Raw genomic sequence first — 13,440 nt, 5'->3', positions numbered from 1 at the left:
TTTAAAGAGGTGGATTTTCCTTGTTGGTTTGTTTTCATGTTTCTCTCTCCTTGCTTTCTTTTCTTATACTGACCTATCATTTTGTTTGTACATGTGTGCTCTTATCTTTTCATATACGACTTCATTCATTACTCGCATGCTCTTTTCAATTATAGAGACTGGATTCAGTATAACAGTATAACAAGTAGTATTGCCTGCAGGATAAATATGAGAGTGAGTTTTAAACCATGATAGTTTCATTGTTGTGGTCCAGCAGGCATACTTAATTAAAGTTGCTTTCATTTACAAGGAATATTTAATGTACGCAATTCAAACTCTGTGGAAAAACTTCTCCACATTGAGATTTTCTTTTTAGAAATTTGATTATTATGCTGACAATGAGTTTCTCTAATTAAAAACTTCAAGAATGTTTTATGTACGGTACTTGTTAAAGTCAATTTCTATAGTTAATGTGATCTGAAGAAATATTGTTAATGTTTTGTAATCTGTTTCTTAACAGATGGTGGAGATGTGTGGACACCACCACATCCGCAGGATCTTAACTCTTCATTCTCTGGTGAGAAGAAGTCGTCACACTTCTGGCAGAGTGCACCAGTCACAGAGTGGTCCAAAGAGCAGGTAACTCTTTCTTCTTGTAACATCCTGTTTGCCTTTTTTCCACATGCACTTTTTAGTAATTATTTATTTTCACTCCTGTCCACAGTTTGATTTTGTTATTATTGCCAGACAAGTATGAAGGATGATAGTTTTCACCTAATCAATACTTTATTGTACAAAGTGTCTAACAATTTAAATTACATTAAAACACAATACTTACCGAGCTCAATAACTGCAGTCGCTTAAGTGCGGCCAGTATCCAGTATTCGGGAGATAGTAGGTTCGAACCCCACTGTTGGCAGCCCTGAAAATGGTTTTCCGTGGTTTACCATTTTCACACCAGGCAAATGCTGGGGCTGTACCTTAATTAAGGCCACGGCCGCTTCCTTCCCACTCCTAGCCCTTCCCTGTCCCATCGTCGCCATAAGACCTATCTGTGTCGATGCGATGTAAAGCAACTAGCAAAAAAACTCACAGTACCTGTTAAATAGGTCATCGTCAACTGTTGGTGAACCGGCTTCAATAGCGACTGTATAGAATAAAACATTACCAAGATTAAACAAGAATGCCACTATTCTAATATAATGTAATGGTTAATGTCTAAATATATACCTGTACATATGGTACAGTTTATGAAGTTAAAAGCCTGGAGTCCCATAAATGCCACATATTGCAAAAAAATTTATATTATACTATATGTTAAAAACAGGAAACAATTCTTAAAGTTTTAAGAGACACTGATATCATTGTATCAAGTTCAAATATCTTATGCTGCAATGTCAACATTATGTCCAACGGTTTTTCAAGGTAGATACAAAAGTGCATTGTTGGGCTGCAAATACGTTCAATAGAATATTAGGTTCTGTACTTGTTTTACAGGCACTATGCTCTTCTCAGTCCATATCATTACTGATAAACATGCTAATTTATACTAAGACATCTTATGAGGCATAAGTTGCTATGTATGACGTATTTTACTGTGTTTTAATGTAATTTAAATTGTTAAACACTTTGTATAATAATGATTAGATGGAAAACTCTCATCCTTCATACTTGTGTGGTCAAACTATCAATACGGACAATGAAGCTGATAGATTATAGTTTGTTATTATTGCTCCATTGTGCTCAGTTATCTCAGCATTTAATTTTTCTGTTATATGTGAATCCTACAACAATAGCAACTTGTTCACAACATGAAAATATATACATATAATAAGATACACATCCTCAAATCAGGACAGCTAAGGACCTAGCAGATGCTAACTTCATCAATCTGGCCTGGAAGATAAAATGGATTAACAGCTCTCCACCATAGCTGCATGGTTTTCTTGAGCTAGTGTTAAAATCTGATACTCTAAATTTGTGTCGCAGAACGTGATTGCTGCTGAACAGGATCAGAACAAATCGTGGTAAATGAGCTAACCTGTTGTACAAATGAGGAAAACTGCCTAGTCCATCGTGCAAATGCTGATTTCCCAGACAAATCGTTAAACTTATTGTCACGGGGCGAGTTGGCCGTTCGGTTAGAGGCGCGCCGGCTGTGAGCTTGTATCCAGGAAATAGTGGGTTCGAATCCCACTGTCAGCAGCCCTGAAGATGGTTTTCAGTGGTTTCCCAATTTCACACCAGGCTGTACCTTAATTAAGGCCTCGGCCACTTCCTTCCAACTCCTAGGCCTTTCCTATCCCATCGTCACCATAAGACTTATCTGTGTTGGTGCGACGTAAAGCCGCTAGCGAAAAAAACCAACTTATTGTCAAGAAATGTCCCCTATCTTCCTGCTGTGGAAATTTTCTGGATTTCTTGGATACTACTCCAGAGACTCTACAATGTATAAAGACAGTAAAACCTCTTTTAAATAAAATGAAAGGGACTGACCCCATTTTGGATAAGCAAACTTTCAGAAAATAAATGTATATCAATTTTCAGATTTAACACTTTAGAAACTAACTTTTAACTTATAGGTTGCAGTTACTGTACGTGAAAGCATTCTGTGTATTTAAAATAAAGTGCTATTGATATAATGCATGCAGCAGGTTAGATATAGTACAGTACTGGTATTACAAAATATAAATGTTAATTACTGTATTCACTATTTCTGTAAGAAAAAGTCCAACATTTCATTAGATGGTTTGTTCACATCTGTTTCTAGATGCTGTGTATTTTAACTCTGTTTTGAACACATCTATGGCATCTGGATCAGCTGATAACTTCTCCCCACACATGTTTAGTTGCTGAGTTACGTATTTGTTTTTCCATTTCTAAAGCAAGTCAGAACTGCCAGTGAATGCTTAGCCCTGAACACTTAATTTTTCAGAAATTATTCTTGCCTTTCTCTTGAATGATTGGTCCTGACATTGCCACTCCCTCTTCTTGTTGTGTGAACCATTAAAAAAATCCGTTAATTCATTTTTTCATTCTGGGATTGTTTCAAAGTTTTCTTAATGACTATCGTGAAAGAATACTCCTCTAGTTTATCTTTGATTTTAACTCTGTCCCACCGGGCTGAGTGGCTCAGATGATTGAGGCGCTGACCTTCTTACCCCAACATGGCAGGTTCGATCCTGGCTCAGGCCGGTGGTATTTGAAGGTGCTCAAATATGTCAGCCTCGTGTCTGTAGATTTACTGGCACGTAAAAAATCCCCTACGGGACTAAATTCTGGCACCTTGGAGTCTCCAAAAATCATAAAAGTAGTTAGTGGGACGTAAAGCAAATAACATTATTATTATTGTTATTATTATTATTGTTATTGTTATTGTTATTATTATTAGTATTAACCCAGTCCAAAACTGTAGAAATCCCTACATTTAAGTATGCCACTCATCATCTTCATCAGTGTCCCACTCCAGTCACCCGGGTGTGGTTAAAGTATGCCACTACAGTTCACAAAATTTCTCCATTTTCCTGACTGGCTGTAACTTCTTTGAAATCGTTATTAAAACTCATTATTTTGGCAACATACTGTTCGGAAAACAAAAATTCATACAACACAACTGACTAAGCCACAGCAAGACTGACTTATGTCTCAGATTGTAGGCAGGTGTGAACCAAGACTGCCATATAGGAGGCAAGGGATGGGTTTAGTCGACTTAATTTAATAATGGGAAGTGTCGTTGAATTCTCACGCTCTTTTTGACCTGCTTCAGAACTGCTTTCACTTGCCCCTTATACAGGGTCTTTTTATTTATTTTTATCTTTGGTCTCAGCACCACTCAGCATGGCACAGCTGGTGCAATGACACTCGATGGCTAGCTAGTATAACATGCACCTTTCCTCCCCACTAAATTGTGGCAATTCACGTTTATAGAAAACTATTTCTAGTGAAACTACTAGTCTAAAACCTATCTGGAATTACATTTGATGTTCAGAATGTTGTTCCTCAACTGTCAAACATGTCTGATACGTCATCAACGGGTTTGGAGGTACTTAATGAATCTCAGCCCGTGTGATGTTCAAAATAACTTGTGCAGTTTTCTCTTGTGTGAGGGTTGTTCACATACACTTTTCCCTTCAGCATCCCCCACAGGTAATAATCGCAAGGATTTAAATTGCGAGATCTAGCTGGATAATTAACCACACGATTTTCAAAAACTTTATTATCAGCATAAACCGATCAGTAGTGTGTGCCGTCACATCATCTTGCATGAAGTAACCATTAGACCTCCCTTCTTCCGTCAGCTCTTGAAAGAATGGCTTAAGAATGAGGTCTATATATTAATAAGCATTTATTGTTTCATGGAAAAATGTAGGCCCTATAATTCTGCGAGCATTTATTGCTCACCAAACTCCTATCTTTACATCATAAGGTGGATGAACATGCAGCTGGTAGGATTTTCTCTGCTCCAGTAGCGATTGTTTTGACTATTTATGTAGCCATTTAAGTGCAAACATGCCTCATCACTAAAAAATAAAAGTTCTGGGTCAACATACTCATCGTGAACAGACTGGAGCAACCAGTTACAATACCAAACTCTAGCGAAACTGTCTGGTCCTCTTAAATGTTAGGCAGTCGTGGATTTGTACGGTTTGGCTTGTAACAGTTTTGTTGCTTTGGGGGCAGAAGATGATGGCACATTACCTTGTATAGCAAGACGCGACAGGGATTTTGTTGGAGTTCTTTCCAAGAGAACTCCTATTTTATCAAACTTTTCCTCTGTTAAAACAGTTCATCCCCTGCGTGTTTTCTTGTTAAGAATGGACCTAGTGGTGCAGAACTCTTCACTAAATTATGTACCGTATTCCTATGGGGAAAGAGGATGCCAGAAAATTTGTGAATGAATCAAAAGCGGCACCCTCTAATGGAAGACTGCTCCGCATAGCACAACAGAATGAATACACGCTCTTCTACTGTACTGTATACATCACTCAGTAAACATACGATAACTTTTGTATTCATACATAAACTACGCTGTTTCAAAGGTAACACACTGAACACACTATCAATACCACAGATGTTAAACTAAACTATTGCAGTGAAGACACAAGACTTATCACTTAATCGCTATTTCATTAGATCACATCAGCCAGACATGAAGCAATATATCTCCCTCAAATGAGTTGCCTGGCTGTGCTATCACCTTTCTGTGTAGCTCCCCAGACACTCGCACAGAACTAAAAAATGAACCTGTATTTTGCCCATAAAGTGTTGAAATTTAACGTAAGTTATGAGTGTACCATACAGACATCAATGTTGGTTGGATGCTGTAAACAAACAAAGGTTTATCTGACTGCTACAGGGGGTGAGGTTAATAGGAGCAGTAAATTCTTCCTCGATCAGTGGTGGACAAGTTATTCCATAACGAGAATGTTTGCAGTGCTCTCGCAAGTCAACAGGGGTTGAATTGTTAGCATATTGGAGGCACATATGCCTCCAGAACAAATTGCAAATGCAATAACATGTGCACTGATTTTTTTAGTGTGTAGAAGACCATCAGTTGATATAATCAAATAATACACAATATTATTTCAACCACCATAAAGGAAAATGCTGTTTTGATTATGGAATAACTTATCCACCACTGAACAGCAAAGAGAATGCAGAGTTTCTAGTAACTATATCCCTTGAAGTAGGCTAGCGACCCTGTGTTTGTCAATATTGGCCAACTATTGCCGACAGTGTCTGTTCATCATACTTAAAACTTGTTTTTCATAAACACAGTACAGTACATAGTATTACTTTTAGAGCTCTTTATAAAAATAAATTTTAGTCATGTGTTTTCTGTTAAACAGATTTTCGGTTGAGATGTTTGGTTAACGGAGGTTTTATTGTAATTTAGAAATTAATTTGTAACATTCTTCTTTTTGTGTTTTTTCTTTCCTTAAGCTGTGTTTTAGTAATTTGTTTAGTGCCATACAATAAATAAATAAATAAATAAATAAATACAGTAGTGCTCAAACATATTTTGTGGATAGCATTTATTTGAAATTCTTTCAGTAAACACATGTATATTTGTGATCGATTTAAGATTGACACAATTCTTAAAAATATATATCTTCCATAAAAAGAAATTAAAAACTGATGCAAATTTAGTACTTAATTGCATATCTGTGAGCGCTGATAACAACAGCACATCTTTGTGGCTGAGAATCAACAGGCTTCTGCAAAAGTATGGATTAAAGCTCTTACCCGGAAGCACCAGGTTCAATTTCTGGCCAGGTTAGGGAGTTTTACCTGGATCTGAGGGCTGGTTTGAGGTTTACTCAGCTTACGTGATTACGATTGAGCTATCTGATGGCGAGATAGTGGCCCCGGTCTAAAAAGCCAAGAATAATGGCCGAGAGGATTTGTCGTGCTGACCACACGACACCTTGTAATCGGCAAGTTTTCAGGCTGAGCAGCAGTCGCTTGGTAGGCCAAGGTCCTCCAGGGCTGTAGTGCCATTGGGGGGGGGGGTATTCCTCTTGTAAAGCAGTAAAGAACTTATCCTTATTTGAATAATTCCTGCAATGTACACATCAGTCCAATTTCTCCCAGAGGTGCTCAGTTGGATTCATGTCTAGGCTCTAGCTTGTCCTATCTAAAACTTGACTTTCCTCTCTGAAAACAAATTTCTCACTTGGCTGGAGGAATCATGTCTTGTTGAAAATCCAATTTTGAGGCATGTTCTTCCATGTGGTATGACATTCTGCAGTGTCATGATGCATGAAGCAATCTATTATCCCTTCTATTCGTATTAAAGGACAAACTCCTTGTCTAGAAAAACAACCCCACACCAAGATGTTACCACCTCTGTTTAATGGTTTTTACTTGGTATTGTATATTGTTTCTCTGGCCTATTGGTCAACAAATATACCCAAATTGTCGTACAAGGCCAGGTTGAACTTTTCATCACTCAGTATGACCTTCAACTAATCTTTACTCTTCCATGTTACCTATTTCTTTGCAAACTGTAATGTGATCTAATTTTTTTACTGATCAGAGGTTCTCTTTCAGATTGTCTATCTTTAAAATCAGCTGCTGCTTAACAGTGTTTTACGGTGGAAACATGAAGATTGCTCCTTGGTGTTCTTGAAAACAATCCCCGACTTCCCCTGCAGATATTGTGGGATCGGCAACTGATTGCCTCCAAATTATTCCATCCTCTCATATGGTTGTTTTCTGTAACCTGGGTTTGTTGTGTACTCTTCCTTCTTGTCAGTGATGATGTAGATTCCATACAGTTACCAGCTGTTGGGATATCCTAAACTCCCTAACAACACTAAACTGGGATTTCCACTGAGGCATTTAAGGAAGTCTGTCTTAGATGTACAGAATATTCCTTCTGTTTTGGCATATTCACAACAAACTATATTATCATTTTTTTAATGTATAACATATTCACATTTAATCATATTTCACAAAATATTTATGAACCACCATGTAATGTGTTTCTATGTATACTGGTTAAATGTACGTGACCACAGTAATATGCTGTTATATACAGCGTGACTCAGCTGAGGGCTCTGTCCTGCTCTGCCTACATGTAAACGGTGCTGACAACAGTTGATACCTATATACAAAATACTTTTCAGCAAACTGTAAACATAATAAGGTCAACACTCAATTATGGACAGTCAGGAGATGTGGGCATAAATATCTAATGATTTAATCTAAGTGACAAGAACTGATACAAGTTTGGTCAATAGTAACTACACACATACCCTTTCAGTCCATGTATGCACAATTGTACCAGTCAGGTGTTTATTTCTGAGCGTACCCGATGCTTTCTTCATATTAGACCGTGCTGCAATGTTTGTGTGGATTGGGTGAGGCGTTCTTCATTTGTTCTTTTGGTTGGTGCTTTGCCAGCAGATTGTGGTAAGAATTTACAGCTACTATTTACCAGACAGGAGAACTGAAAGGATACAATTAATAGGGCAAAGCTTCAACTAATAGGTCATCAGCCATAAACTGAAGGCTGGTTAGAAGATATAAGTCCCCATCTCAGCCATCCTAGTAATAACTCTTGAGGTAAAGTAAAGGAAAGTAAACTCGCGTCCTCATCCTGAGGTGGTGCAGCTCTTTACGGACACACCCCCAATGGAGGTGAGCTGCATGTGCCATTTCAACCACATACCAGCCCTCCTGCCATTCTTAAATTTCTGGTAGAACCGAGAATCAACCCTCCCCTCAGGACGGCAGTTAATAACACTAACCGTTATGCTACGGAGGTGGACAATTCTTGAGGTACTGTGCCCTTTCGTTTCCCTCTTCATCACTAGGAGAGTTGCGCTGGGTGGCCAAGATCGTAGAGCACTGGCTTTCTGAATGTAAGATGGTGAGCTCAACCTTGGTTCAGTCCATTGGTACTTGAAGGTGCTGAAATGTGCCAGCGTCGCATCAGTAAGTTTACTGGTATGTAAAAACTCCAGCAGGACAAAATTTCCAGCACCTTGGCATCTCTGAAAACCATAATACCGGTACCAGTTAATGGGAGGTAAAACCAATAGCATTAATTACTATTCCATCACCCTGAGAGTGGTAAGGAGAGTACCTGACATACAGGTTCAAGTCCTTGACTCGGTTACAAATTCACACAGCAGTACAGACATACTGTATTTATTTGCATAGCAGACACATCCCAATCTTTCCCTTAAAATGTAGGAAAAAGGAATTCCCTGCTTGAAGGACTAATTTCATTTTCAACAAAACTTGTCTTGGTGATATTTAAAATTGGATGGATTGCAGTATGCAGTGAAACTAGTAAATGAAGGTCTTTGGCCGCAGACTTAGTTGTGTTGACCACACATTACACTTCCAGTGGTGTGTAGTATTTATTGGTGATGATTAGAAATTAAGGAAGTTTCCGTGTTCAAATTCAAGGTTTAAAACTACGAGTGAAAACTGTAATCATGAGTGGCTCTTTTCTATGTGGTTGTGGATCTGTGATGAATGATGACAGTGATGCTGAAACTAGTAGCAAATGAGGTTTAAAGTCTGCATGTTAATAGTAGCATTAAAATGTTAGTTGCGTTTTGTTTTATAAATAATTACTACTTTGTTTCCAATTTTAAGTTATAGTATAAAAGGCTCCAGAATTTCAGCATGGTAACGTTCTACGTTGATGGTGTCGTGGAAGAAAATTGGCCTAATAACATGCTGCCAACTTGTGGCACACCATACCCCGATCTTCTGATCGTGTAGAAGCATTTCCGTTCATTCATAAGGGTTGTCGGTGCTCCAGATATGAGTTCTGTTTATTAACATATCCGGACAGATGAAACCACTGTGTCATGCCTAGGTTTTCTCTACAACGAATTACAGTACACACTTTTTGGACACTAATTTATTCTGTATAGCAAGTGATAGAGCTCTGCTTGATCCATTGATATCTGCAATATTTTAAACTCTTATGCATTTTATATTTTGTATTTATTTTACTTTTCAGTACAAAAAAGTTAAATCTATTGTATGATAAGTATAGCCTTGAGTTTTGATATCAAAGCTACAATTACTAAAATGATCTGTTTGTAAATTACTAATGCAGTAATGCATAATAAGATATCTTCATTTGTTTAGTGAAAAATTAAAATATTTTGGTGAGGAGACAGAAGTTCCAATGGATGTTTTGTATGAAGCCACTGTAGCAGCAGTATGTAAATTATTGCCAGGAAAGTCAAAATATATCTCTGAAAAGAAATTCAGTGTATTCTTGAATAGAAAAAGTAGAAGTATCTATTTTAGCTACTATCACAACAAAAATTAGATGTTTCTAAACAGTACACTTGAAAGTACATTTTCTGGACACTGCAGTAAAGTAAATACAATAGCTTTACTGCACACTTCATGGCCTACTGTATTAAATCTGCTGCCTTCACAGTGTAACTGCATCACAAAGTTGGTGATTATTTCCTGTTCAAAGACAGAGAAAATATTATTATATGAATTTTTATTATTGCTATAACATAAAGGAAGATATTTCAAGATCTTTATGGTGTTTTTTACTTAATATTATCCAGTTTATTTTAAAAAAGGCCTATGTACTTAACTTTCTTCAGCTTATCCCAGTTATTTCTGGGGTCACATAATACCAGAGAGTTACTTACTGGAACAACATAAACAAGGAAATGTCAACAATTCTAATATATAATAATGGCGTGTGTCCTCCGCAGAGGCCTGGTATAGGCCTTTTGAGTTGACGCTGTATAGGCGATCTGTGCATCTGTGAGGATAGGGCCCTACCTGAAATTCTAATGCTGAAGATGGCATAGACACTCTGAGCCAGAGGAATTAACTACTGAAAGTTAGAAATCTCCGGCCCAGCTAGGAATTGAACCCAGGACCTCTTGAGCCAAAGGCCAGCATGGTAACCATTTAGCCATGGAGCCAAACTTCCAATAACCTTACTTCTTCTTCTTCTTCTTCTTTTTTTCCCCCCGTCGTGTAATTTAAGCACTTGACTCATGCCTCAGGCTGAAATCTTTTCACTTGTACAAAAAGGTCCCTAAGAGAGTAAAATATTATAGTTCTGAATATGCACTTCAATGAGTTAGATGAAAGGTGCCTATTTTTATCTTTCTTTCACATATTTTTCTTACTTTTGTAAACGTTGCTACTTATTTATATGTAAATATGTTAATACTGTTCAAAGATAACACATTATATTTTAATACTTGATTGCAGGTATGCCAGTGGTTATTAGCACTGAATCTGGAGCAACACATTCCGAAGTTCCTGGAACTCCAAGTTGGAGGATCAGCTCTCTTGCAGTTGGAATCACGGGATTTCAAGCAGCTTGGTGTCAATGGGGAGGACAAAAACAGGCTGAAGCGCAAGTTAAAGGAGTTGAAAGTACAAGTAGAAAAAGAAAAACGGCAGCAGGAGAAGGAGCGAAAAGAAAAGGAACGCCTGCAACGAAAAGCAGAGAAATTAGCTGAGAAAGCGAGCAGACGGAAATAATGGCACTAACGGGTGGAGATGGCAGTAATAGCTGTTGAGACTGACTGCAATAAAACAGTTTGACTGCTACAAAGCTTTGTGAAGAATTGGTCTAGATTTGTACATTGTGATTTCAGTGAATGAAATTTCTACCCTTTTAATGTTACATACATTTTCTCCCCACTAAAACTCTTGTTTTAGTGGAGAACATCTGTTATTTTGTATATTAATTTATATTCATATTTAAATATTTCAAGAAAAAGTTTGTAAAGAAATTCTTCATTAATAGTAATGAATTATTTTATTCATGTTGAATTTCTGTTCTCTTGTTTACCCATTTCTTCTGGAAGAGCAAATACTTCTACATTATGTTTCGTATTTCTTCCTCCCACCCTAGTCACACTTAAACTAATCATTTTCTTTCAGAAGATTGTATTTGCATCTTGTATGATACTTGAAGCATGGTTGGTTTGTCACCACTGACAAATCATGCACATGCAGTCTTATGCAAATCAACTTTAGAGCTGATGTCTGGTCAGCGGAAGTGTACCAGCATTATTTTACTGTCGTCAGTTTTACCCAGGCAGCTAAACTTGATATGGCAGTATAGTACTTCTAAGGCAGCTACTGTATTTATCATTACTAATAACTTTTAATATGCCATTGTACAAGGCATTTTTTAAAACTGATATTTGGCAGCTAATGAATTTAAACAAAAGGAGTCCATTAATCTTAACTGAATTTTGTCTTGCATTTATCTATGCAGAATAATGCATGGATCTGTCCACAGTGAAATTAGTCTGATTAAGAATAAGTAAAATGGAACTTTCCCCACTGTATGTCTTTTTTGATTTGATTTTTTATACCTCATTGCACGTCATAGAAGTTGTTGTGCTGTTTTCTGTCAGGAAATGGTGAAAGAAAAAATGTGCAATCAAGTTTTGAAGGTCATAAATGTTGTTTGTACGGTATAATGTGAGAGCAGACATGGCATTTATTTTGTATTGTGCTGCTCAGATAATTTGATAGGTCAATTATTCATCAACAAACATTGTAGTATGATGATTGGGTTAGAATCATCAAATCCCAAGTATTCATTATTATAATGATAGCCAGCAGCAGTATCATAGACAATAAAATCTTACTCTGTCATGTCATCATTGTTACAGTTGAAGATAGATACAGATGCCAAAAGTGTCATGTTTCTACATGTATGGTTCTATTCATACTTGTACTTCAGATGGTTTAAATTGCATTGTCTATAATATTTCCTTGTGATATTATATGTTGTGAATATAATTGCATACAGTCGTTAATAAAAAAAGTTTCTTTTTAATGTCCTGGTTCAATAATTTTTTTAGTTAACACGGATGTATTTGTGTTCCTGTAAATTTCTAGAGTACATAGAATCTATCTTTGTCTTCTCTGTGACCTTAAGGTGGAAAGTAGGCTTGGAGTGCATTTGGTTGCCATTGTACTTAAAGCTTATATTTTAACATAGGGGAATTCATTATCAGCTTTTTGCAAGGGGGACGTTGAGGTAGGCTATGTGTATGTTTTGAACATTTGGAAACTTCATAGGAGAAAAACATACATTTTCACAATTTCCAAAGGAAGACAGAAAATGGATTGTATAATGCCTTGAAAGCAGAAGCCCTGTTAATGATTAAAGACTAAAGACATGAATTTTTGAAAAAGGAACAACGAATAAGGGGAATCGTATTGATACTGTGAAGTTTTACGAGTGCCTGGATGAGCGTACGGAGAACCATCTATTAAACTTCAGGCCCAGCGTTGAGACAGCTCAATTCTGTGCAACATTCCTATCCTGTGAGAGCTCATCCAACCCTCACATGCAATAGATAAATGGCCAGAGCACCAATGCTCGGTCTTGCATGCTGTATTGTGTCGGCTGCCGAAAGGGTGAAACATGCATACCAGTCCATTGTTCGCCGAGCAGAGAATGTGAGATTCAACCAATCATATAGCACATTGTCCTTGACAAACGCAAGGTGGTACACCCTCAGCTCATCAATGAGCTTGTGTTTCTTAGCCACTCACTGGGGTTGTAACCCTGCCTAATTCAGGTGATTTATCCCACTATCGGCAGCCCTGAAGATGGTTTTCTGTGGTTTCCCATTTTCACACAAGGCAAATGCTGGGGCTGTACCTTAATTAAGGCCACGGCCGCTTCCTTCCACCTCCTAGGCCATTCCTATTCCATCGTCGCCATAAGACCTATCTGTGTCGGTGCGACGTGAAGCCCCTAGCACAAAAAAACAAAAAACAAACAGGTGATTTAGGTGATTTAAGACCATTCTTGAGCTACTAGGAAAATGCATGGCCTAGCGTAGCTGCACGACTTTTATGAATGGGTTCGAATGGGCCTCAGCAATCGAGTAATTGTCCTGTTCCCGGTTCGAGACCTGCCACGAACCAAAGCCAGAATGTCAGCTTACGTCTCCTGTTTCTCGAAAACACCTT

The 13,440-nt window shown here is 37.6% G+C and overlaps 1 protein-coding gene across 5 annotated transcripts in view; it reads left to right on the top strand.

The window, feature by feature from the left end:
• The window catches only part of Spn (Spinophilin), a 294,699-nt gene extending 282,407 nt beyond the window's left edge, over positions 1-12,292 (top strand). For all 5 annotated transcript variants that reach the window (XM_067136664.2, XM_067136663.2, XM_067136660.2 and 2 more), the window contains 2 exons: positions 500-618; positions 10,702-12,292. In XM_067136664.2, coding sequence (XP_066992765.2) covers positions 500-618; positions 10,702-10,977 — 395 coding nt within the window. In that variant the 3' untranslated portion in view covers positions 10,978-12,292. The remainder of the gene's footprint in view (positions 1-499; positions 619-10,701) is intronic.
• Positions 12,293-13,440: the final 1,148 nt, after the last annotated feature.

The sequence above is a fragment of the Anabrus simplex genome, chromosome 1, assembly GCF_040414725.1.
Source record: "Anabrus simplex isolate iqAnaSimp1 chromosome 1, ASM4041472v1, whole genome shotgun sequence".
NCBI classification, from domain to species: Eukaryota; Metazoa; Arthropoda; class Insecta; order Orthoptera; family Tettigoniidae; genus Anabrus; species Anabrus simplex.
This window is presented reverse-complemented; position numbering and strand designations above follow the sequence as displayed.